The sequence below is a fragment of the Lotus japonicus genome, chromosome 1, assembly GCF_012489685.1.
Source record: "Lotus japonicus ecotype B-129 chromosome 1, LjGifu_v1.2".
Taxonomy (NCBI): domain Eukaryota; kingdom Viridiplantae; phylum Streptophyta; class Magnoliopsida; order Fabales; family Fabaceae; genus Lotus; species Lotus japonicus.
Genome location: NC_080041.1, coordinates 14,486,858 through 14,510,343, shown reverse-complemented (window position 1 = coordinate 14,510,343; position 23,486 = coordinate 14,486,858). Strand labels below are relative to the sequence as shown.

The 23,486-nt window shown below is 36.4% G+C and overlaps 3 protein-coding genes and 1 pseudogene across 3 annotated transcripts; 3 read left to right on the top strand and 1 right to left on the bottom strand.

The window, feature by feature from the left end:
- Positions 1-1,475: 1,475 nt before the first annotated feature.
- LOC130727778 (putative FBD-associated F-box protein At5g56820) lies at positions 1,476-3,095 on the bottom strand. The gene is made up of 4 exons (XM_057579028.1): positions 2,944-3,095; positions 2,109-2,616; positions 1,841-2,032; positions 1,476-1,754 (listed from the first exon to the last, which is right to left on the bottom strand). Exons 1-4 carry the CDS (start codon positions 3,093-3,095, stop codon positions 1,476-1,478), a joined length of 1,131 nt encoding a protein of 376 aa, XP_057435011.1.
- A 900-nt stretch (positions 3,096-3,995) lies between these two features.
- LOC130733766 (hexokinase-1-like) lies at positions 3,996-5,413 on the top strand (annotated as a pseudogene).
- Positions 5,414-8,976: 3,563 nt separating this feature from the next.
- LOC130733767 (tRNA threonylcarbamoyladenosine dehydratase) lies at positions 8,977-16,534 on the top strand. The gene is made up of 11 exons (XM_057586028.1): positions 8,977-9,158; positions 9,332-9,378; positions 10,181-10,274; positions 10,923-11,070; positions 12,317-12,529; positions 12,925-13,059; positions 13,834-13,968; positions 14,307-14,522; positions 15,074-15,198; positions 15,340-15,397; positions 16,256-16,534. The coding sequence occupies exons 1-11, from the start codon at positions 9,064-9,066 to the stop codon at positions 16,364-16,366; spliced, it is 1,377 nt and encodes a 458-aa protein (XP_057442011.1). The 5' UTR covers positions 8,977-9,063; the 3' UTR covers positions 16,367-16,534.
- A 2,478-nt stretch (positions 16,535-19,012) lies between these two features.
- LOC130733765 (aspartic proteinase PCS1-like) lies at positions 19,013-20,680 on the top strand. The gene has a single exon (XM_057586027.1). It carries the CDS (start codon positions 19,090-19,092, stop codon positions 20,401-20,403), a length of 1,314 nt encoding a protein of 437 aa, XP_057442010.1. The 5' UTR covers positions 19,013-19,089; the 3' UTR covers positions 20,404-20,680.
- The last annotated feature ends 2,806 nt before the right edge of the window (positions 20,681-23,486 follow it).

The following is a 23,486-nucleotide window of genomic DNA, read 5'->3' as shown; positions in this document are numbered from 1 at the left end:
CGCCTGGTTGAACCGCCTCAGGTTTAACCGCTGCAAATGCGTAAAAAACCGCCACTAATTGAAAATAACCGCCGCAAATTGTACGAAAACTGCAGCAGTTGGCTTAACCGCCTGAATAAGCGCCTCAATTTTACATTTTGCGGCAGTTTTCTCGTAACCGCCGCAGAATGTCCGCCCCTAGCTGCTTCTTTTCTTGTAGTGCTCCTCCGACCGTTGTTGGCCACGAAATCACCACCACTCTTTTCAACTTCTCTCCAACACACTTCATCATGTAGCATTTCATCAACTTCAACATACAAAATCATATAATAATGACAAACCCTACCTGTTTACGAACCTGGTAATTTCTGCTATAATTCCACTCCGCAAACCAGGTATTTTATGAAAACATCCAAACCAAGGCGTCTGGACGGTTTGCCATGACACGAAATAAAAGGACCCTGTTTTTTTTTTATAAGCAAAATGAATTAATAGCTAGCACAAGGGGTGTTAGAACTCAAATACAAAGAAAAAGAACCACGTTGTAGCGTTATTAAGGGACGAGGGTCTGTTATTTTTTTATTTATCTTATATGTCTTCTGTAATGGGTTGGGCACCCCTTGTGCTGCCCATTAATTTTACTTGGCTTATAAAAAAAACTAAGGGACGAGTATGTGAAATGAGAACTGTGCGACAGAGGCGCAATCGAATCTGGTGTGCCGATGAGAGAGTAAGGGAGGCATCACTTATGAAACGGGTGTGGGACGGACCGACGGAGGGTTGCACATTGACAAATAAGTATGAGATGAGAAGATAGGGCAATAAAAAAATATTGGTTGTGGGGGGTCTCATCATATATCACAAAAGGGTCTCTCAATGTGGGTTATGAATGATAAAAGGTCAGTCGTCAAAATATACAAACTTTTAAATGGATGCGAAAAATTGAAAATACCCTCAACAGTTTGGGGTATACGGAGCATCACATTTTTTACTAACACATGTTAGGCGGAATCGTTTTGCCCTACCCCACCGTTTGTGCTTGCAAATCGAAGACATGATTAGTAAAAAATTTACTTGCTTTGTTCCTTTCTATTTGTGATTATTTTGAAATTGTTTTTATTCGTATTTATGTGTCACTTTTATAATTTCGAGAGAGCATTGATTACAATTTACCAATTATATCATTAATTTAATATAACAGATAATTCTTAAATGGTAATAGAAAAATTAAAGAGATAAATGGTACTATATAAGGAAGTTAGAGTTAAAGTAACAAGGAACAAAGGGAGTATTAGAGTAGGGACATCTCAAAAAGAAGTTGCAATGTGCTTCTTGGCATAAATTGACTCTTCAATTCCTTCAAAAAAAAAAAAAAAAAAGAGGTGGTCTTGGTTTGAAAATCTATATATAGATGTTAAAGACTATGATATTCATGATTTACAAAGTCAAACCCAATCTAGTAAGTAGTAACTGCGAACGGGGATACAAATCCACATCTAGCTAGTAAGCAAAATTTTACATGTTGGATTGATGCTCGTGCACAACGAGTGTAGTTTTTCTAAATCTTGACTCCTTTTCTGTGAATCATCATATGTGTGATTGCGAATAGTCATTACTTGTAAAAGAGTTGCAGTCTTCATAATATATGAAGCAAATTGAAAATCCCATGAATAGTTCCCTCCCTTAACATAACAAGTTCTGAGGTGTAATGAAATGCATTCAGGAGCAGATTCCGGGTATGGCTTATCCTCATAAACGTGACCACCACCAAAACACTGTTAAATATAAGACAAAATAAGATTTATCAATGATTAAATTAGGCTGAGAAAGAGTTAAAAGAAAATGGTCCAGGCAATTAAACCTTTTCGGTGACAAGAATTTGAAGCTTGGGACAATGCTGGAGCAATCTTAACACATCGCCATAGTGATGACAACATAGCTCAATGTGTGTTAAGTTTTTAAACACGGGAATGGCAGTGTAGTAGTCATGGTTGGGGATTTGTGTGAATGAAAGGTTAAACTGGTGGGATATGTATTCCGTATGCAATTCCACCTGCAAAAATGCAAAATAAGATAAAGTACAAAAGTGCAATTTCACTATGCTGTTACATAAAATGCATACCGCATACCCAATCTATACGTAGAAACTCGACATTGTATAGAATGGTGAGTGAAACATCAAGTGCGCGAACATCTGCTTTCACCAAGTTGGTTAAATTTGTAAACCCACTAACGTGGTCACGTTGTAAATAGGTAAGTGTGGGAGCATGCAAATCCTCAAGAACAGGACACCCAGAAAGAAGCAATATGAAATCCTTCCTTGTTCTGAAATAAACCTCCATCAAATGAAGGGTTTTGAGTGAGGGAAGTTCAACATAACAAACCTCACCCACCATTAGCCCGCTCAATTTCAAAACCACAAGGGTCTTGCACGTGAAAATACCGGGTGGAAGCTTGAGATTCTCCATAAGGCGACGCTGTTTTACCTTGCTCGCTAGTGCGACGTGCACAGCATAGATGTAATTGTCAAGTTTATGAGGCTCTTCAAGAAACAAATCCGAGAAGAAGATATCATTGTAGCGACGTGTTTCGAGGGAGATGAGATTTTGGGTACAGATTGTTAGAGTTCCACATTGGCTAGAAATGTGACCAAGCAATTGCTTATATATGGTTGTGCAAACCTTAACTCTTGAACTAGTTTTTGGGTTGAGTTAGGCCTCCTCGACGCGACGCTGTTTTGCAGCTTCCACCCATTCATCAGCATTGAGCGGTGCGATGTCCTCACCCCATAGTTTAGAGCAACAAGTGAGGCGAAAGGTTTTGATGGGGTGGGGGTGCTGGGAAAGCATAAATGTGTCCACAAAGCGGCGGAATCCAAGGTATACTTGGGAGTTTTGTTGCACGTATTCTTCTTCCTCATCTTGAAAGTGGAGACACGTGAGTGAGTAGTAGAGTGAGACCCACCTCTTAGAAAGAACAGTGGTGGTGCATGCCGCTTTGGTTGGAAGTAAAGAGAGTATTTGACACAATATTTCCTCAGGTAAATCGCTGATCCTATCTGCCTCCAACAGTTTTGATCTCTCGGCCTTTTGAAGGCATTCACCAGCGAGCGACATAGCTTATGAATGCCGTATGATGACAATAGACTCAATAGATAGGTAACAAGATATTATAATAACGTTTGATATCATATATTATTTTTAAAATTTTCATAATAAAGTTATCAATCTTTTTTTCAAAATAAGAGTTGATTAAACCATAATATTTTGAAATTGAAATCAGTAGCAAAATAACTTTTTTTTTAAATAAGAATGCAGATAACTTTGACCGAAGTTTATAATACATTTAAAAAAAATGTTAATATTATCTTCGGTTCGAATCAAATTGTATATAGTTATAGAAAAGATTTGGATTTTGAGATATTGTCCTATTTTTGGTGCTGTTCTATTTTGAATTGAAATCAATATATTATTGTTAAAAGAGATTAATTTATATGCACTGACGGTGTAAAAAGTTTTACACCCTTATTCAATTACAATCTTTCATTTTCTATTTTAAATATTATTAAATTCAAAATTAATTGTGAGATAACAAAACGAAAGGATGTGATTGAATGATGGTGTAAAACTTATTTACACCGTCGGTGCATAGAAATTAATTTCTTGTTTTAAAATAATGTTATTATTTTAAAATTTATTATTTAGGCATCTTTTCAGTTTTTTTTTTTTTTTTGAACTCCAATATTATTATTATTATAACTATGTTATTTTAAAATTTAAAATTTAAATAAAGCAGATTTAATTATGTAAAAATGTCATTTTCAAAAAAAAAATTATGTAAAAATGTGGATTTTGATATTGTCTTATCTTATCTTTAGTAAGATAACATAAGGGGTAGTTTAAATACTTAATTTTCTCACCCTTCAAAGCAAATGAGCGAGAATCTGAGTTTCCTATTCCTGGGTTTTGGTCTTTTGGATAAAGTTTGCAACTTTAATTTGGACGATTGAGTGAGTGATGGGGAAGGTGGCAGTTGAATCTGCGGTTGCGGCGGCGGAGCTGGTGGTGCGCCACCACATGATAACGTCGAGGAAGTTGGGTCGTGTTGTGGCTATTCTGAAGGAGTTTGAGAAAAATTGTGAAATCCCAATTAAGAAGTTGAGACAGTTGGGTGATGCCATGGAAGCTGAGATGCTTGTGGCGGGTGAAGGTGCCAACAGCAGCAGCAAGCTTGGCATGTTGATGAGCTATGTCGATAATCTCCCAACTGGGGACGAGGAAGGACTCTATTATGCACTTGATCTTGGTGACACAAACTTCCGTGTCATTCGTGTACATTTAGGTGGGAAAGGTGTTATTGGCCAAGAATTTGAAGAAGTTTCAATTCCTCCTCATTTAATGACCGATTCTTCAGATGAACTATTTGATTTCATAGCAGCAGCTCTTGCAAAGTTTGTTAATTCAGAACCTCGAGGTTTTCATGGGAAACAAAGAGAATTGGGCTTCACATTCTCATTCCCAGTGAAGCAAACATCAATTGCATCTGGGAATCTTATAAGGTGGAATAAGGGCTTCAATATTGAAGATGTAGTAGGGACTGACGTGGTGAGAGAATTAACTAAGGCGTTGGAAAAAATAGGGCTCGATATGCGGGTTGCCGCTCTTGTTAACGACACAGTTGGAACATTAGCCGGAGGCCGGTTCTACGATCAAGATGTGATTGCAACTGTGATTCTGGGGACGGGGACAAATGCAACATATGTAGAATCAGGAGATGATAATGATATGGTTATAAATATGGAGTGGGGTAGTTTCGAGTCCTAACATCTTTCTCTTACGAAATATGACGAAGCTTTGGATGCTGAGAGCATGAACCCTGGAGCGCAGATCTATGAAAAACTGATTTTCGGCATGTAATTAGGCGAGATTGTGAGGAGAGTTTTGTTGAGGATGACTCAACATGCCAACTTTTTTGGTGATACTATTCCAACCAAATTGAAGGTTCCTTTCATTCTTAGAACACCTGATATGTCGGCCATGCACCATGACAATACTCTAGATTTGAAGGTGGTTGGAAATAAATTGAAGGATATACTAGAGATTATCATACATCCTTAAAAATGAGGAAAATTGTTGTGGAACTCTGTGACATCGTAGCTAGACGTGGGGCTCGCCTTGCTGCTGCCGGTATTTTAGGAATTCTCAAGAAACTAGGAAGGGACATAATTAAGGGTGAGGAGAAGCAAATATCAATCATAGCACTGGATGGAGGACTGTTTGAGCATTACACTAAATTCAGAACTTGTTTGGAGGGGACACTAAAGGAGTTGTTGGGAGATGAGGTAGTTGAGACCATTGTCCTGGAGCATGCTAATGATGGCTTGGGCATTGGAGCAACCCTCTTAGCAGCTTCTGACTCACAGTATTTGGATTGAATCATGAAAGGATATTGAAGAAAGTAGGGTTGTTTTGATGTACCTCATTTTCATGTATATATATATATATATTTTTTTTTCCAACTCAATAGATCAATTAATCTCTCAATTTTCTCTTCTTGCGATCTTTGTGTACAAATTTTTTCCTTTTATGAAAAATGGGTGTGTTAATTGTCAATATCTAAGTTTTGCTCACTTCAATTTGAGACTCTATTTTTCTTTATGTATTGTTGATCCTAACTCAATTGATTTGATATGTTTCTTTTTGTAATCATATAAATTATAAATCAAACATGAGGCGATAACTAACTAGCAATTTTGGTCAATGGCTCACCATCGCTGTTCTTCGACATTGAAAAGGGGTTGAGGCAGGGAGATCCTCTCTCCCCTCTGCTCTTTAACATTTGTGCAAATGGACTCTCTTGCATGTTGAATCAACTACTTGGAGAATCTGGGATCAATCTATTTAGTGGTGTGAAAATGGGAGATGCAGAGGCTCTAAATCATCTCCAATTTGCAGATGATACTTTATTATTCTGTGAAAAGGATGAAAGACAGTTAGAACTTTTGTGTCATGCCTTGTTCTCCTTCCTCTTTGCATCGGGTTTGAGACTCAACATGACAAAATCAGTTCTCATCGGCTGCAATGTGGATTCTAATGAAGTTGCAAGGGTTGCACTAAACTATGGGTGGACAATGGGATCTCTACCGATTACTTATTTGGGTGCACCATTAGGTGGCAACCCAAGAAGAATTTCCTTCTGGGCACCAATGCTGGATAATTTGAGAAAGAAAAGGAGATCGTACAACTCAAAATTCATCTCTTTGAGTGGACGAGTGGTTATACTAAAGGCAGCATTAAATTCTATACCGGTCTACTGGATGAGTTTGTTCAAAGCGCCAAAGGGTGTTATATTGGAAGTGGAAAGAATATTCAGAGCTTTCCTGTGGGGGAGGGAAGACAGGGGAAACAAAATGGTGTGGATCCCATGGGAGATGGTATGCAAATCCAAGGAAAAAGGTGGACTCGGGCTAGGTCATTTAGAGTGGAAAAACAAGGCCCTTCTGCTGAAGTGGGCATGGCGGTATGGCACAGAAGTGAGCAGCTTATGGAGAAGATTGATTGCTGGGAAATATAAGTGGGAGAACATAATTCTTTTTCTTCATACAGTTTTGGAAGACAGCAGGTCTTTGTCAGCAATCTTAAATGACATATCATCTGTGCTGAAGAAGGACTCTATGATATCAGTAGGATTTAAGGAGCAACTGATGTGTGGAATAGGCGATGGAAAGAACATCAGATTTTGGATGGATCATTAGAGTGGAGATAAAGCACTAAGCCTTCAATTCCCAAGACTTTTTGCCAATGCAACTTGCAAAACAGCTTTCATAGCGGAGATAGGACTGTTTGTAAGAAATAAATGGGTGTGGGATATTCCTTTTAGAAGGAACTTCTTTGGCTGGGAGCTGGAAGCATACAATGAGTTCCTTAATCTCATTAATACTCAAATTCCAGCAGCAGATTCAAGTGACTTTATAATATGGTGCGGTAGTGCAAATGGCTTCTTTTCAGTAAGAAACTTATGTAAGTGGGTTGATGACAACTTGATTGAAAATGTAGAATTTTCTGTACCAGACAAGATCAGAAAATTGATTCCCCCCAAGGTATGCTTACTGTTTTGGCAAGCTTGCCATAATAAATTGGCAACGAAAATGAATCTATGAAGGAGAGGAGTAATTGATGTTGATCAGAGGTCATGTTCATTCTGTAATGGAGCAGAGGAGACAAATGATCACCTCTTTGTCTCTTGCCCGAGGGTTAATATATTATGGACCAATATCATCAGAAAAGGAGGCGTTTCTTGGGCAGGTCCTAACACCTTGGTGGCACTTCAGGAAGAATGGGATAATATACAGTCAGGTATGGACAACACTATCTGGAAATTAATTCCCTACTCTCTTATTTGGTCTCTGTGGTTGGAACGAAATAACATCATTTTCAAAGGCAAAGAGGCAAATTTTCAAGAGGTTGCAGACATGTATTTGATCAGACTAGCATGGTGGATTAAGAGTGCTTGGATAACATGTCCTTTTGACATTGATCAAATATCAAGGAACTTGGAAAACATTCAGTTCCCTATGCCCCATCTCAATCCTAGACATGTTTCGTGGCTACCTCCTAACATCGGGTTGCTGAAATGCAATGTTGATGGAGCCTCAAAGGGCAACCCGGGGATCAGTGGGGTTGGAGGAGTTATTAGGGATTCAAGCAAGAAATTTCTGGGATACTTTGCAATTGGCATAGGGTTCGGTTGGGCTCATGAAGCTGAGGTAAAAGCAATACTATTTGGGCTGCAGTTTTGTCAACAATTTCTCTTCAACAATGTAATTCTTGAAAGCGACTCCAAAGCGGCTATAGGATGGGTGGTTTCAAGAGAAAAACGACCCTGGAAACTGCTCAATGAACTGAACCAGATTGATATTCTGATGAAGGAAATCAATGTCCTTGAAATTAGGCACACATATAGAGAAGGAAACTCGGTTGCTGATTTCTTGGCAAACACAGGTTGTGAAGGTTTCGATCCCCTTTGAGTTTTGCTGGAAGATAGAAGACCAAATTAACTCTCCTGCTTCTCACGCTTCTTTCGTTTCACTACCTTAAGGCACCTAGGTGCTCTGCGCTTGTAAATTGGCAGTTTGATGGTTTTGCTAAGGCACAAGGCTTTTTGGTATTGCCGGGTTGGGTTTTGCTAATAGCTTACTAGCGATGCTATAGCAATCTGATTATATCATTCTTATTCAGTTTCAATAAATTTGATCTTTCAAAAAAAAACTATACATAAATAACAGTAACCCTCTACAATTTCTTCGTAACCTTAACTTCAACGTCTTTCCCCTTACTTTTTCTACTTAGTGATTTAGGGTTCTAGAGTAGGAGAATCAATTTTTTATTTTCACTTCAAGTTTAAAGTCACGTGGTGGCTCTTACGTGAATTTGAAAAAGTATTACACTAATAAAACACTTTCACTAATATTAATTAACTCACAAATTGTATTTTGCTAAATATTTATTAACAATGACATTTATGTCGAAATTATGTTAAACACGTGTTAAATAAGAGTCACATCACCAAAAAATTTCAATACTCCATTTTTTGTAAAATAAGGGTGATAAAAAAGATTGGTGAACACCATAGCAGTGCAAACCACTACCAAACACCCCTTTTTGTGGCGGTTCTTAGCCACTACAAAGTCTACTGAAAATTAAAAACCGCCAAAAAAGTAAGATGTCCTAGAGTGGTTTATATTATTTAGGTGTTTGTGAATCATTGTTGATCCAGTTGTAAGGGTAAAAGTTTCATTTTCTATAATTTTAAATTCTAAAAATTAAAAAGTAAATATAACTAATCATTTGCAAAATATGTGCATTGATACGAGTGGAAGAAATATGTTCCGTTCCGTTCCCTTCCCTTGACTCGTGTCTACCAAATGCTATAATAGTGTGTACTAGATGACTGAAATTGGACCCAAATGACCCATTTCCTTAGAGGTGGGTCGACCCGGTTCCAAATGTACCCGAGACCGCCACATAGAAACACAACACAACCCAACTGAACTGGACAGACAACCTCCGATCAATCAAGCAGAATATGGAGAGAGGCAAATACTTGGCGTTGGTCGGAGGCGGTGCCCTTTTGGGCTCTGTGTCCACCTTCTTCCTTCTCAGGCTTCTTCAAACTCAAAAGTCAGTGATTTCTTCTCTTCTTCCTTTGATCATAGTATCACTTTCCATATCATGAAACCATCTTTCAAATTTTGGGTTTTTGAGCAAAGGTTTATTTTAGTTTTACATGCTTTTATGTATTAGCCTTATTGTTTTTTTATTGTGCTTTGAATGGTGTATTGGGGTGTTTGCAGAAAAGGTGGGAGGCAATGCAATGAGAATGCTACTACTGAATTTAATGGTAAGTGGCCTGAAATTTATAGCATGTTTGGTAGAATCACTTAAGTTAAGAGTTCCAAGTTTGAGTTTTTGAGCAGACTTTGCTGGCCATTCTGTGCAAATCGTGAAACCAAACATCAACTTAGCTGAGAAGTGATTAAGTGAATAGCTAAGCCTGTTACCAACTTGAATCCATTCCTGAATTGAATGGTGCCCTTAATTTTTGCCTAAAGTTAATATCTTTGTTTATGAAAATTGTATATTCATATGCTCATCGGTTTGACGGTATGGATGAGTTGAAGTTGTAAGTAGTCACTATATGTCGATGCTTGAATTCTAAATGCTGAGATTTTGTATATATTAATATTTGGATCTTAAGGGTGCTGTAGGGTGAATCTGAATATGTGGCATAGTGAACTTTATTGACATGTTTTCTTCCATGTATGATGCTGTACTCTCACTGATCGAATTATCAGATGAATGGAAAGAAAGGGAAAATAAGACTCCGGTTGCATAAAAGAATTTCTCTAAGTTAGTGCTTCTAGTTGTAGTACTGATATTCGTATTAAATTGTTTTATGTGGTTATCAGAGGGTTTAAGGAACATAGTGTTTAACACCTGTTGTAGCTCACATCCTACCCCTTTTCTGCAGAATCATGTGCATATGTTAATGAAGACTGTTAATGTGTTGACGTGTTGTTGATTGTAAACAACTTGTGTTATCTGACTAATGCTTGTGTTGTGTCAGCCGAAATCCTACTTTCACAAAGTTTATGAGACACTGGTTCTGTGTATCCTTGTAAGTGTTGGACTGTCTCATACAGGTATTGACGGATGCAGTAATGCTGGAAAGAAGAATGATGTAGTGGTTAGAGAAGATCTTCTGAATGATGAGATTGTTTCCGAACAGTTGACTAGGTATTGTGTGTTGTTGCCAATTGATTTGACATTTTCTCTGAAGAAATAATTTTTGAATGTAAATGTGGTTCATGCTGTTGATTAATTTGTTAAATGTGCTCCATGCACCTGCAATCGTGTTTCTATTTGAACCACAAGCTCATTTCTTTGCGTAGGAAAGTTATAGCATTCATACGTCAAATATCATAAATTGCTATGTAGTCTGTATCCTGGCATTTAATTTAGTCTGGTCACGGCATGAAAAATTTCCACCTTGTATATCAATAATCAATACATGTCTAAATTCATGTCTTTCCCCACCAATGGATAGGTAACGGAATGTTATTATACTCATTCAATTTTTGAAGACATGATATTTTTTAATACTTTGATGGGTTATTTTTAGGTATTGCATAAGTTCTGCATTTTAGAGCTTTTGTATTTTGGTTGTTGTGCCTGGGGGAAGTTTTCTTGTTTTTGATTTTGGGACTACCAACACTTGACCTGCCATACCCAAATGCTTTCTTTAGATTTGTTCTTATTGCGTTTTCATTCAAGAAATAATTCTGGTAGGTATACATGGGTCGCCCTTTATTGATATATCTATCTTTTTCTGGGGTTTCTGCTAATCAAACATTTTTTTGGGCGGAAAATTTATGCTCTGAATAGGAACATTCAGTTTTTTGGCTTTGAGTCTCAGCAGAGAGTGACTGCATCATATGTTGTGGTCATTGGTCTTGGAGGGGTTGGTAGTCATGCTGCTTCTATGCTCCTGAGGTCAGGGATTGGCAAACTTCTTCTTGTGGACTTTGACCAGGTTTTTCTCTGCCTGATTTTCCCGTTGATAACATTTAATTTTTCTTCTCTTGTCCGCCCTTTTACTATAATGGCAATCTCATACTGTTTATGTCTAAAGCTCCTCCGATGTTTGCATAAATTTTTGGCTCCACCTCCACAACATAATCACTTTCATCCACCTCTTCACATTCTTCAAGAGTATTATTATCTTTGGAAGGGTATTTTTTTTCTAAGCCGCTCTTACCCAACACAATAATGTTGAAGCAGGATTTTCCTTCATATCCAAAGAACACAAACTTTGCCACCTCCAAAGGCACATGTTCTGCAAATTCTTTCCAACCATTGCGAAAATAAACATCACAATCACGTTTCATCCAATAAATTTTCCATTTGGTCCTGTTTGGAAGCATTAGAGAAACAGCGGTCAATATTCCTTTCTAGTGCCTCTGCACAAAACTTCTGGGCACTTGCTGTCACACAATTAGCATGTACTTTTCATTAATAATAACATCAAAATTAACAAGGGAAAACAATTTGTAGCGTGTTTGTATCAGGCATCATCAGAATCAATTCTGACTTTAAAATGAAGAATCAATTACAACATTGTTATGCCTGAAGTGTGAGAAAAAATATTTGAATAAATTTGTATACAGAACTAATAAACTATAAATTTCATTGATTTCTACAGAGGCCAAATAGTCATTGTTGAAAATTTTCCATTCAAAAAAAAAAAAGGAAAATGATGTGCAATTAGGTTGTTACCAGTTCTCCACTCTCAATGGCATTCGCTCTTTCAAAGTGGAGAATTGGTAACAACCTATTTGCACAAAGGTCATGTCTCTTAATGTTGTTATGAACTTCCTTTCTTCACTTTGGTTGGAGATCCTGCACTTTACATGCCTTAAATAGTACAGGAATATAACCAATATAGGTGTTGGAATATATTAATGTATAGTAACAACTGAAGTTTTGATTGGAAATAATTTTATGTTACTTGGTTCTTTTCTTTTCAGTTTTCATGATTAGTATGTTAAGAGTTTTTCCAATCACAATCACATCATGTATCCATTTTACAAGAATGCATGGCATTACAAACTTAAGAACCTCAAGCCTGCTTATGAGCAATATTATTGAGTAGAATTTGGTAAAGCAAATGAATAAGAAGAGAAAGTAATTACAAATTTTGTTTTCATATTAGTCTAGCTTTGAAATTTTATAGGCATTCCATACAAATATCAGTACTTATTTATTTATCAATTGAGAAGGTTTCTCTTTCATCACTAAATCGACACGCTGTTGCGACAAGAGCAGATGTTGGCATCTCAAAAGCTCAGTGCCTTAAGGAGCATTTCTTGTCCATCTTTCCAGAGTGCCAAATAGATGCGAAAGTGATGTTATATGATTCATCTACTGAAGAAGAAATTCTCTCAGGCCACCCTGACTTTGTTCTGGACTGTATTGATAACATCGACACAAAGGTATCCTCTAAATAGTACTCCTTATTTCACTGTATATCGTTGTAGCCTTATAGGTTCATGCTACCCTTCTATCATATCACATACACACACTACACCCCCCTCCCCCCGGTTGTGAGAGCTGCTCGGCTTTGTTGCTGATGGTTCTTGTATACTGTCATTTAATTTTCTGAGCTTTAGCTTCTAAGCCTCAAAATGCAAAATTTTAAGATTCTTAGCATATATGAGAATCACAGTGGGATAATTTATATTTTGTATATATGCCAATATGACTTAGCTAGCATGGAAGACTTGATAAGAACTATGTTTTCTCCTATGCTCCTTATAACGATAATTCATATTCAAATATGCGGTTGTTATAGGTTTACACTTTTGATCGCTTTTGTCATATGTAATAGGTGGCACTTCTTGCTGCATGTGTGCGTAGGGGTTTGAAGGTTCTATCTGCTACTGGGGCCGGTGCTAGAGCTGATCCAACAAGAATACGCATTGCTGATTTAAGAGAGTCAACCAATGATCCATTGTCTCGATCTGTAATGTTCCTTTGTATGCTTCCTTTTTATTGTGCTCTGTAGTACATAAACCACATATTTAAATTCTAATGGCAGTTGAACACTACTCATTCCCTCCTATAGATGTACATCCTAAAACCCTGATTATCCTGAATGTACACAAATGCATTGCCTTTCCGCACCATGTGCAAATTTAAGTGCAAATGCTTATAATAATTTGCACTTGTGTACACGAAGATTAACAAATATGTTTTTAAATTATCAGCTTCCAACATCTTAACTACTTAAAAAAAATATGATCTTGGCCTTTCTTTGGTGACTTTAGGAACATGAGTGACTGGAACGAAAATGTAAAGAACAAGGAAGAAAGAGGAATGTTATTAATCAATTTTGGAGGCCTAGTTAAACTGTTCCTCTGCTATTAATCATTGGTCAATTATAAAATGATGTAAAGCTTTAGTGTGCTGCTCATCTTCTACTTTAATTTTTGTTATGCGTTGCTTATTAGGGTGCTGCTCATCTTCTACTTCTGATTTTTGCTTTTTACATCTACGTCGGTTCAAGACAAATTAAGGATGCTGAAGTAATTGTTATACTTCTTTCTATTTTTTTTTTAAATGTATTGTCAATAATCTTTGGGATAAGGGACTTAGTTCATTTTTGTGACCACAAATTCTAGCTAGGTAGCAGTTAGTTCAGAACTGATTGATTTCATCTCTCAACTATGGTTTCCGCTTTCTTGATTCTTTTTATTAGTAGGCATGTAATTCTTACTGCAATAATACCTATATGTAGGTAAGACATCGTTTGCGGAAAGATCATGGCATTGAAGGTGGCATCCCGGTTGTGTTTTCATTAGAGAAACCCAAAATTAAGCTACTTCCATTTAAGGGTCCAAGTGGAGAAGAAGAAAACCCTTCAGACTACCAGGTGAGTTTATTTATTTATTTGTTAGTTTAAGTCACCCTCTGGCTGCACTACTATGTAGTTTGGGATCATTCAATAATATAGTTAGTAGACATCTTTTCCATTCTTCATTTTGTGATCACTATCTGTTCCTCCCAGTGAATTCTTTGTATTCTTTCTATAGTAAGATACTGGCTGGGAACTTGCAATAGTCTATGTCATTTCGGTATGAAATATATTACTTTTTCATTATAAACATTTGGTCTAATTTTTTTTTCTTTTCTGCAAAGCTGTTGCTCATTCATTATCATACCATTTAGTGGTACTGGCAATGCATTCTGACTTCTTGGTCCTCTTGACAGGTAGTTCCAGGTTTTAGGGTCCGTATCATACCTGTGCTAGGCACCATCCCTGCAATATTTGGACAAGTCATGGCCTCCTATGTTTTGACGAACTTAGCAGGACTACATGTTCAAAATGAACCTATAGTCAATTTTGACATGGACCATTACCATACTCTTCATCAACGCCTTATCGAGCACGAGGAGACATTGTACAGTACATCCATGCAAGTGCAGGTATGAAGTCTACCGCATTACAACTTCCCTGTTGGGTAAAAGTGACATCTTGACCTTTTCAAGAGTTTCTTTTAAAGCAATTTAGGATCAATTGCATCTTCCCCTGGTTTATTCATCTTATTGCAAATTACCCCTTGATTTATAAAATTACTAAACACATTCCTTCAAAATGATTGTTACCTTTTGCAATTTTAAGTGTTGACCCTGTTTTCAGATTTCAAAATTAACGGTTGACTAGAAAGTTTATGATACACATAGTAGTAATGTTTTGACAAAAATAAAAAATGTTACAGAGACCACGACCACCCTTTCAATCATGACCAAAATTCGTCATAGGAGACAGAAACTACTTACTTTCAGGTCTTTTAGAGTAATTTCTGTCAAGTAACCCTAAGGTGACCTCTTAGTATTGACATAATATATAGTGCAGAGATTAAATTTCACATGAAAATTTTTGTGGTGTGTTGGCATATATATAATTGTCTTATTAATGAATACAAAAATAATGAGATTGAATTTCCTTTCACCATCATCTTTTTTCTGCTTTATAGGTAGATGTTGAAGAAGTGATGTATATTGTTAAAGAATTATGGCATGGAAGAAGTGCTAGAGAGCAGCTTGTGAAAGATGTTGGACGAGGAATGTGGCGATCAATTAATGAATTAATGCTTATAAGGTAAGGGGTGACTTTTGACTCCATTGTCGTATAGATATTTGTCATTTCCAGGCCACTCCACTTTTCTTTCTATTATCATAGGAATATTTTTCTCACCGGGTGATTCTTTACATTCTTCTTTTCTTCTTTTATCTTGTTAAGGTGGGACTGCACAAAACCAGCATCTATTTCAAATTTGATTCTTCTGAAATTCAAAGAGGTAATTTAGTAACTCCATCATGTTGGACAAAAGCTTCATTTTCTCTTAAGAATTCTGTTCATTGTATGTAACTATCTATGTCAAAGAGTACACTGTTATTAACTCCATTATGTTGGACAAAAGCTTCATTTTCTCGAATGATACAATACCTATATTAGCATACATGTGTTCACCCAAGAGCTTTAGTTTTTGGGATAGTTGGTTAATAACAGGGTTTTAGAGCCTCTATGAGTGAGTGGTCTATAGTTTGATCTGTTGCCCCCTATTATTATTCTAATAAAAAAAGTTGAATGTTGCAAAAGATAAGTGTGTATGTGCAATGTCTATGTTTCAAGCCCCATAAGGTCTTGCATTCATGTGTCTTCACCCAACAGCTTAAGCTTTTGGGATAGTTGGTTCATGACACCAATTATGTCTATTTCACCGGAGCAAAGGGTTTTTCTTTTTAGTCAGTGATGTGCTAGATTTAAGTGGGATATAACATTGTGGAAATGATGGTAGTGACCAAGAAGAGTAACTCATATGGAGAATAGTTCATCAGTTAGAGGTAGAGTGGGAGCTATAGGTCAAACAATTAAAAAGGATTACATGTAAATGGCCTTTCATCAGACTTGTTCATGATAGAAAACTGGGGCATCATCTGATCCAAGTAGCTGAATCCATGTAGTCAGAAAGGGCTTTTTGTTGTTGTTTGGTCATTGAATGATTACCACTTGAGATTTCCTTCCTCTCTGATTCACTAGCATCAAAGTGAATATAAATCTTTATAGATGATGTTATGACTTTTTTTCAGTCCACTGTAAATAAACTATGTAAGCTGATAATTTTATAAGATGATGATGTTCTTTGTCTACTCAGGTGGATGAACACGAGTCGCAGACATTGGATGACATAAAGGAAAAAGAACCAGAGTTTTACAACAGAGTGACTACTGTGTTAAAACGAGCTGAACTTGACTTTGGTTTGTGACATAACAGGTCTCTTTCCCTAGTGCAGTTTTGTATGTGTAATAGACTTCTATAATGTTTTAGGACTGACGATGAGTAAGGATGCTGTGTTTTATTTCTTAGAAAACAATTGGAGTTCTTATGAGTCTCTACATTTTCAAATCTTATTATGACATTTTCTTATTAGTTATTTGTATCCAATTTCATACTTGTATAGTGTTTTTTTTTTCTCTATGGAAGATGGTGAGCAAGCATATTATTTCATTCAGATTGAAACAGGATGAGAAAAAGGTCACTCCTTGGTGCTTGCCCTATTACCAAGGAAGAAGGAAAAAGGCCTGAATTGAATAAGCTTGAAGCTGATAATTTATGATGCATGTATTATGTTTAAATATAATTTACTTATTATGATTTAATTACTTAAAAATATTAATCCCTTCATGGAGACGACCTACTGTTGGGGTCTTCAAACTGAACTTAGACGCCTCGGTTAATAATGGAAGGTGGCTGGTTTTGGTCTGCTTGTGCTTTATTATTCAAGAGTGGTGTTGGCAGTTGCAACCACTTCTCCATTGGAGATTGTTTCGACTGTAGCTGCCGAGGCGCTGCTTTTCTTGGACGCTATCTCTGGTCATTTAGCTTTGCTTTCGATCCATAATCCCTACGTTGAGACGGATTGTCTTTAGTTGTTTCAGTTGTGGAAGAAATCTTTGGATGATTTTTCTTATCTTGATGCTATTGTGCGGGATTGTCGAACCCTAGCTTTAACCTTTGATTTTACTGACACTAAGGCGCTAACTGTCTTACTATGCAGTCTTTTGTTTTTTCCAATTCTGTTTGGAAGGAAGAGGACCCTTAAGTCTCCTATCTTTTATCCAGCTCAATGTATTGGCCTGATTCTTCTTATGAAGTTTATCTAACAAAATAATACTCCATACTACCAACTCAAACTCAACTTTTACGGTAAGGTATGGATGGAGAAAAAAGCATCCTGCAACCAACCAAACACAGATACTTTTCATATATATTAAGAATAAAAAACAACAATGACTGTCAGTATTATATAACACCTTTCAGAGATTGCAATAAAGAAACTTGTTATATATCATGTAAGTAATCTCACATCGCTTTCTTTCCCATAAAACTTTCTCGTGGTTTGAACTTTAGTGAGTTGTGCTTCACTATACCATTACTAAATTTGAAATCAATCATTTGCCTGGTTATCTTAGCTTACATGTAAACACGTCACACTTCATTAGTCAACAAGTGTAATAAAAAAAAGATTGGATGCATAGAATAGGACAAGTACCCAACAAAAAATGAAATATAATCCATTAGCCTTCACCAATTAAACTCAATCACACCTTCCATTTCCATATTCAAACAAGGGGTGGCGACTGCAAGAGAAAGAGAAACAGAATCTTGATTAGATTAGATAACACCAAATATACCATCATAAGATAAAGATGTGAAGCAATACCTGCACTCTGTTTTTGCTAAAGAATTCAGAAGGTACGCCCACTCAACTAAAGAAAACGCGTTCTTGTTTTGGGGTTGAACTTGCTTCATTTGCTGTTTGGTCCGTGTTTAAATTAGTATTTGCTAGATTATTATTTTTTTCGAGAATATCCTACCACCGTAACTAATCTTTTCACCATAAGTGCTCACACTAAACGGTAAATAGTTAATTATAATATGCGCTTCATTTCCATATATGAGGATCGAATATGTGACCTCATGGTTAAGGGGCCCAATGAACTAACCACTACACTGTCTGCACATTGCTAAAATTTATTTTAGATATGAATAATTTTAGTAGTTAGGAAATATGAGTTCAAGGGATATGTTTATATAAGTTTTGAGTAAAGTTATTGTAATTGAGGATTGATTATATCCATGACATAAGCAATTTAGTATGCATTCAAAAGTATTAGAGAGAGATTTAATTGAATTATTATTCCTCACAAAAAATGACATGATATGATTAGATGTGTAAACATTATCTTCTCCATATAATTGATTTTACAACTCAAAATAATTACAGACATTTAATTAGAAATTTAGAACCACTATTTTTATTTTTATTTTTATTTTTGAAATCTAGAACTAATATTCTGTTCCATCATAAATCTATTTTCAAATTGGCGCGCTATGAGTCCTTATATCCATGCATATAAATTAAATTAATATCTTTTCCATATAATTGATTTTATGACTCAAATTGATTGGACATTTAATTAGAATTACTATTATGTTATTTTCCAACGTGTAACCAAAAAAAGAATTACTACTTTGTCATGTCATAAATTAATTTTAAAATATGGCATTATATGATTAGATGTTTATAAATAAATTAAATCATTAACTTCTCAATATAAATGATTTTATGACTCAAATTAATTAAGGACATCTTATTAGAATTACTACTCAGCGGGAGATAAAGACCAATTTTGAATACCAAATTGAAAAATATGGTATGATATGATTAAATATCTTTATCCTCTCTATATGCGTATAAATTAAATCATAATTGATTTTACGACTCAAATTATTTTTATAATTATATTACCATCTAAAAATTATTTCATCCATCTAGAAATAGAATTGATTATAATTTATAAGGATGCCAATCAAACCAAATGCACACTCATTGCCTTTTTTACACTTCAAGCTTGGGCCATATAAATTCAAACCCCTCACTCACTCACAAAAACCAAAAAGAAAATATTTGTTCTCTGTTTTGCAATGGCTTTCTCTGTCCCTTCCCCTGTTTCACTCTCAAAACTCTGCATGCTTCTGTTACCTCTCTTTTTCTTCACATGCTCCTCTACCATACTCAACCATGTCAACAACCACTCTCTCTCTTTCCCTCTCACCCTTCTTCCAATATTCACAAACAAACCATCTTCATCAAACTCCAACACCAACCTAAAACTCAGAACCCTCTCTTCTTCTTCTACAACTAAATCATCATTCCAATACTCCAATGCACTGGTTGTCTCCCTCCCCATTGGAACTCCCCCACAGGTTCAACCAATGGTGTTGGACACCGGTAGCCAACTCTCATGGATTCAGTGCAACAACAACAAAAACAGAGCACCCAAAAAGCCATCGTTTGACCCTGCTCTATCTTCTTCCTTCTCCACACTCCCCTGCTCCAACCCACACTGCGAACCCGGCGTTCCCGATTACACCATCCCCACCACCTGCGACCGCAACCGCCACTGCCACTACTCCTTCTTCTACGCCGACGGAACCTTAGCCGAGGGCAATCTCGTCACAGAAAAAATCACCTTGTCCCCTTCCCAAACTACCCCTCCTCTCATCCTCGGCTGCGCTAACACCTCCAGCGACGGCAGGGGCATTTTGGGAATGAACCGTGGCACCTTTTCCTTCCCTTCCCAGACAAAAATCGCCAAATTCTCATATTGTGTCCCGCTCCGACAAACCCGACCCGCACCTGGAACATTCTTAATCGGGCAAAACCCGGCCTCGACCCGGTTCCGCTACGTTCCAATGTTGACTTTTGGTCAAGGCATGCCGAACCTGGACCCTTTAGCCTACACCGTCCCAATGCAGGGAATCAGAATCGGCGGCAAGCGGCTGAACATTCCGCCGGCAGTTTTCAAACCCGACGCCGGTGGGTCGGGTCAAACCATGATTGACTCCGGATCCGAGTTCACATTTTTAGTTGATGCCGCTTATAATAAGGTGCGGGAAGAGATTGTGAGATTGGTGGGACCCAGGTTAAAGAAGGGGTACGTGTACGGCGATGCTGCTGACATGTGTTTCGACGGTAATGCAATTTTCATCGGACGGTTGATAGGGGACATGGTGTTGGAGTTTGAGAAAGGAGTGGAGATTGTGATTCCTAAAGAGAGGCTGCTTGCGGACGTAGGAGGTGGGGTCCACTGTGTTTCGTTAGGGAGGTCAGAGAGATTGGGTGGGGCTGCGAACATTATAGGTAACATACACCAGCAAAATCATTGGGTGGAGTTTGATCTGGTGAATCACAGGGTTGGGTTTGGTGTGGCTGATTGCAGCAGATCAGGGAAGTAAATATGAATATATGATTGCGTGCGTGCGGGTGCATGTTACTATCATGGGTTAGGCATGTGTCGTTTTTGCAATGATGGTCATGGAAGAACAACAGTCTACGAGTGACGCGGGAAAGAAACGGGGTCTTTAGGGAGTAAACGTCAATTGTTTTGGACAATTGCATAAGGACAATATGTCAAAGGCCATGATGAAATCATGCACATTAATTTGAATGGAACCTTTTGTTTATATTCTGGATTAAAGAATAGTATAAATTAAACCAATAATGTTTAATTTCTCTCTTTGCATTAAAGATAAGGTTGAAAGGAGATGCAAAATTAGGTTTAATGTTGTCCTCTTATTTTAATATGGAATATTTTCAAGAGCCCTTAATTACACTTGAAATCATAAGTATAGTAGTACTTGTTAAGAGAGATATGTAATACAACTATGTTTTCAAACTTTTTACGATAAAACTCTAAAACAAAGGCAAATAAATCCTTTAAAATTGGGTAATTACATAAAGGAGAAGATCAAGAATCAAATAACTAAATTAGAAAGAAGAGCGTCAATCGGGTAATTACATAATATGGGCAGCGAAGAATGAAGACCTAATAATAAGGTGAAGAATATATGATGTATCTAAGACACCTTTTTTTAGGAATGACTTACTTAATTGAGCTATTAAATACTTGGTATAACTAACTTTAATTTTCACATCTCTTTTAGACTGGGCTTGCTTTAGTTGTTCGATCAGCTCCGATATACTACTATAAACCTTTTGAAGATTCTTGCCTGGTTGATTAAACATGTCTTTCAATCGGTTAACTTCATTTGTTCATGCTAATTGTTTTAGAAATGTTAGCTTAAAGCAAACAAAACAAGAGGGAGTTGATGTTTCTTTAAGATGATCCTAATGGGTTTGACAACAGTTGCCCCACCTAAATGATAACATAGTTTATTTATTGGAGAAACATTAGGTGGTACTATTCACTAGTGCAAGAAACAGTGCACCCAAATTAGAGATAATGAAGAAGTGTATGTCTTTATGAAGACAGTTACCGGCGACCCTTGAAAGAGTTGGAATATATAGAGATGATTGAATAAGACTGAACCTGATTAAAGAGGCATCATCTTAACTTTAATAGAATAGACTTCTTAACTAATCTTAACCAAGAGGCCAGAAAAGACATAGAAATGGTGAAAGAAAAAATAAAAAAAGAAACATTGCCTAGTCAGCAGTTGTGGTCGTGGCAAATGGCAATAGATTATGTGGAGTGGGGTCCACAGAGGGGACAGCTCAGCTGCTATTAGACTGCTCAAGGAATAAAATGCTACCACATAATTCCCGACAATCACATCGTTCATATGATGGGGTCAAAAGGTGTGTCGTTTAGTTCACGATAAAATCAACCTTTTACAGTTCACTACTACTTTTTTTTTTAACTTCTGTGTACGTGGCTTTTCTATACGCCCTAAGTCATTTTGTTATGTTGGGTTAACTTCAAGCAAAGTATATCTATTTTTTCTAGAATTCTTTCCCGTGAATGTAAAGTTTTCATTTTTTTAAAACATATGTATGAAATATAAGAATTATAAGAAAGGTGAAAGGAAGAGTAAAAGAATTATGTTCTTGTAAATTACCAATACATTTTGCTACTTCGGAAATGAATTTCATACGAATCTAATGCTATGTTTGGTTATGAAAGAAAGTAAGAAAAAAGAAAAGTGAAAGGAAAGAAAGAGAAAAGAAAGAAAAAGAATAGAAAGTGAAATGATTTGAATATCATATTATTTAATTGATATGAATGAAACTGAAAAGAAAAATTAAAAAAAATGAAAAAGTTTATAATGAAGAATTACCATTTAACTCTTCACATATCCTCGGCCTTAGCAGCCATACAACTTCCAAACAACTTTGGGAAGCCACCTGCAGTACTCAAACCCTTACGCAAGTATAACTGACCCATGAGAGCACATCAATGCTCTCAAGGGTACGCCTATGAGACACCACCCTCACATGGTTCCGGGCCTTGACACCCACATTGGTCACAATCGGGTGTGACTTGTCAATACAATTCGTGCTCCATTGGATCAATAACAGAGATCTGTCTCGGATTTCTATTCCTTGGCTCGCATCAAACAAGGGAACAACGAGTTAATCCACTAACATACCTATTGATAAATGTCATTTTTACATATATTTGAATATAATTTCAGACACTTACTTGATCTGCATGTTTATATTATTGATCATTTTATCCCCAAAGTAATTAATTTAGTAAATATTTAATTTTAGCATAAAAATAGTGTAAATATTATAAATTTCATGTGTTTAACTTTGACTTTTGATGTAGGGAAGAATTTCAAGGAAAATTCAAGTTCAAAGTGCACGACATAGAAACACATTGTCTAGCGCGTGGGTTTTGACCTCACGAGCCGTTTAGTGGTGATTTTTGACCTTTGTAAGTCGTTTAGCAATGGCTTTCAACCTCTGCAAGTCGTTTGACGGTGGTTTTAAAAAATGCGAAAGTTAAGTTCATTCAATTTATTAATTACTTCTCTATGTATCCATCTTCAGAAAATTACGGTTATTAAGAAAATATGTAATGTATTGATTTTTTAAAAAAATTATACAATTTTCTACATTTATCCTTAATTAATATACTGCGTAACATGAAAAAAAATAATTACAGGCGATAAAAAATATTTTAGAATTACAAAAATATAGTAATAGTATATATGAAAAGGATAATAACTTTTTTCTTAAATTTACTAGATAGTCTTATATCAAGGGTTACAAAATATGTTTTTGTTTTTAAATTATTTTAACGAGGGAGTACTACTAAATTATACCCCTTATTAAACAATTTAAGCATTAAGCATCATGATTCATGACTACATGGAATGGAACAATAACTAAGGAAGGGATAGGAAGAAGGTTACATCAGAATATACAATGACTCTATGGGAAGTTGGCAGGTGTCTACAAAAGCATTAGCGGATATCATTTTCAGATTTATGACCATTCAAGGTTCCAACATCTGAAGGTGCGGACTTTTTAGACAAAAGTTTCAGCAGCCGGACAGGGTAGGGGTGACCTA

Bases quoted from the DNA above. Each gene is read 5' to 3' on its own strand.
- LOC130733767 (XM_057586028.1), top strand. From the start codon at position 9,064: ATGGAGAGAGGCAAATACTTGGCGTTGGTCGGAGGCGGTGCCCTTTTG. The intron at 12,530-12,924 runs GTATCCTCTAAA...CATATGTAATAG, and splicing joins TTGATAACATCGACACAAAG to GTGGCACTTCTTGCTGCATG. The intron at 15,199-15,339 runs GTAAGGGGTGAC...TATCTTGTTAAG, and splicing joins AATGAATTAATGCTTATAAG to GTGGGACTGCACAAAACCAG.
- LOC130733765 (XM_057586027.1), top strand. From the start codon at position 19,090: ATGGCTTTCTCTGTCCCTTCCCCTGTTTCACTCTCAAAACTCTGCATG.
- LOC130727778 (XM_057579028.1), bottom strand. From the start codon at position 3,095: ATGTCGCTCGCTGGTGAATGCCTTCAAAAGGCCGAGAGATCAAAACTG. The intron at 2,617-2,943 runs GTGGGTCTCACT...TCACATTTCTAG, and splicing joins ACCACTGTTCTTTCTAAGAG to CCAATGTGGAACTCTAACAA. The intron at 1,755-1,840 runs GTTTAATTGCCT...TATATTTAACAG, and splicing joins AAATTCTTGTCACCGAAAAG to TGTTTTGGTGGTGGTCACGT.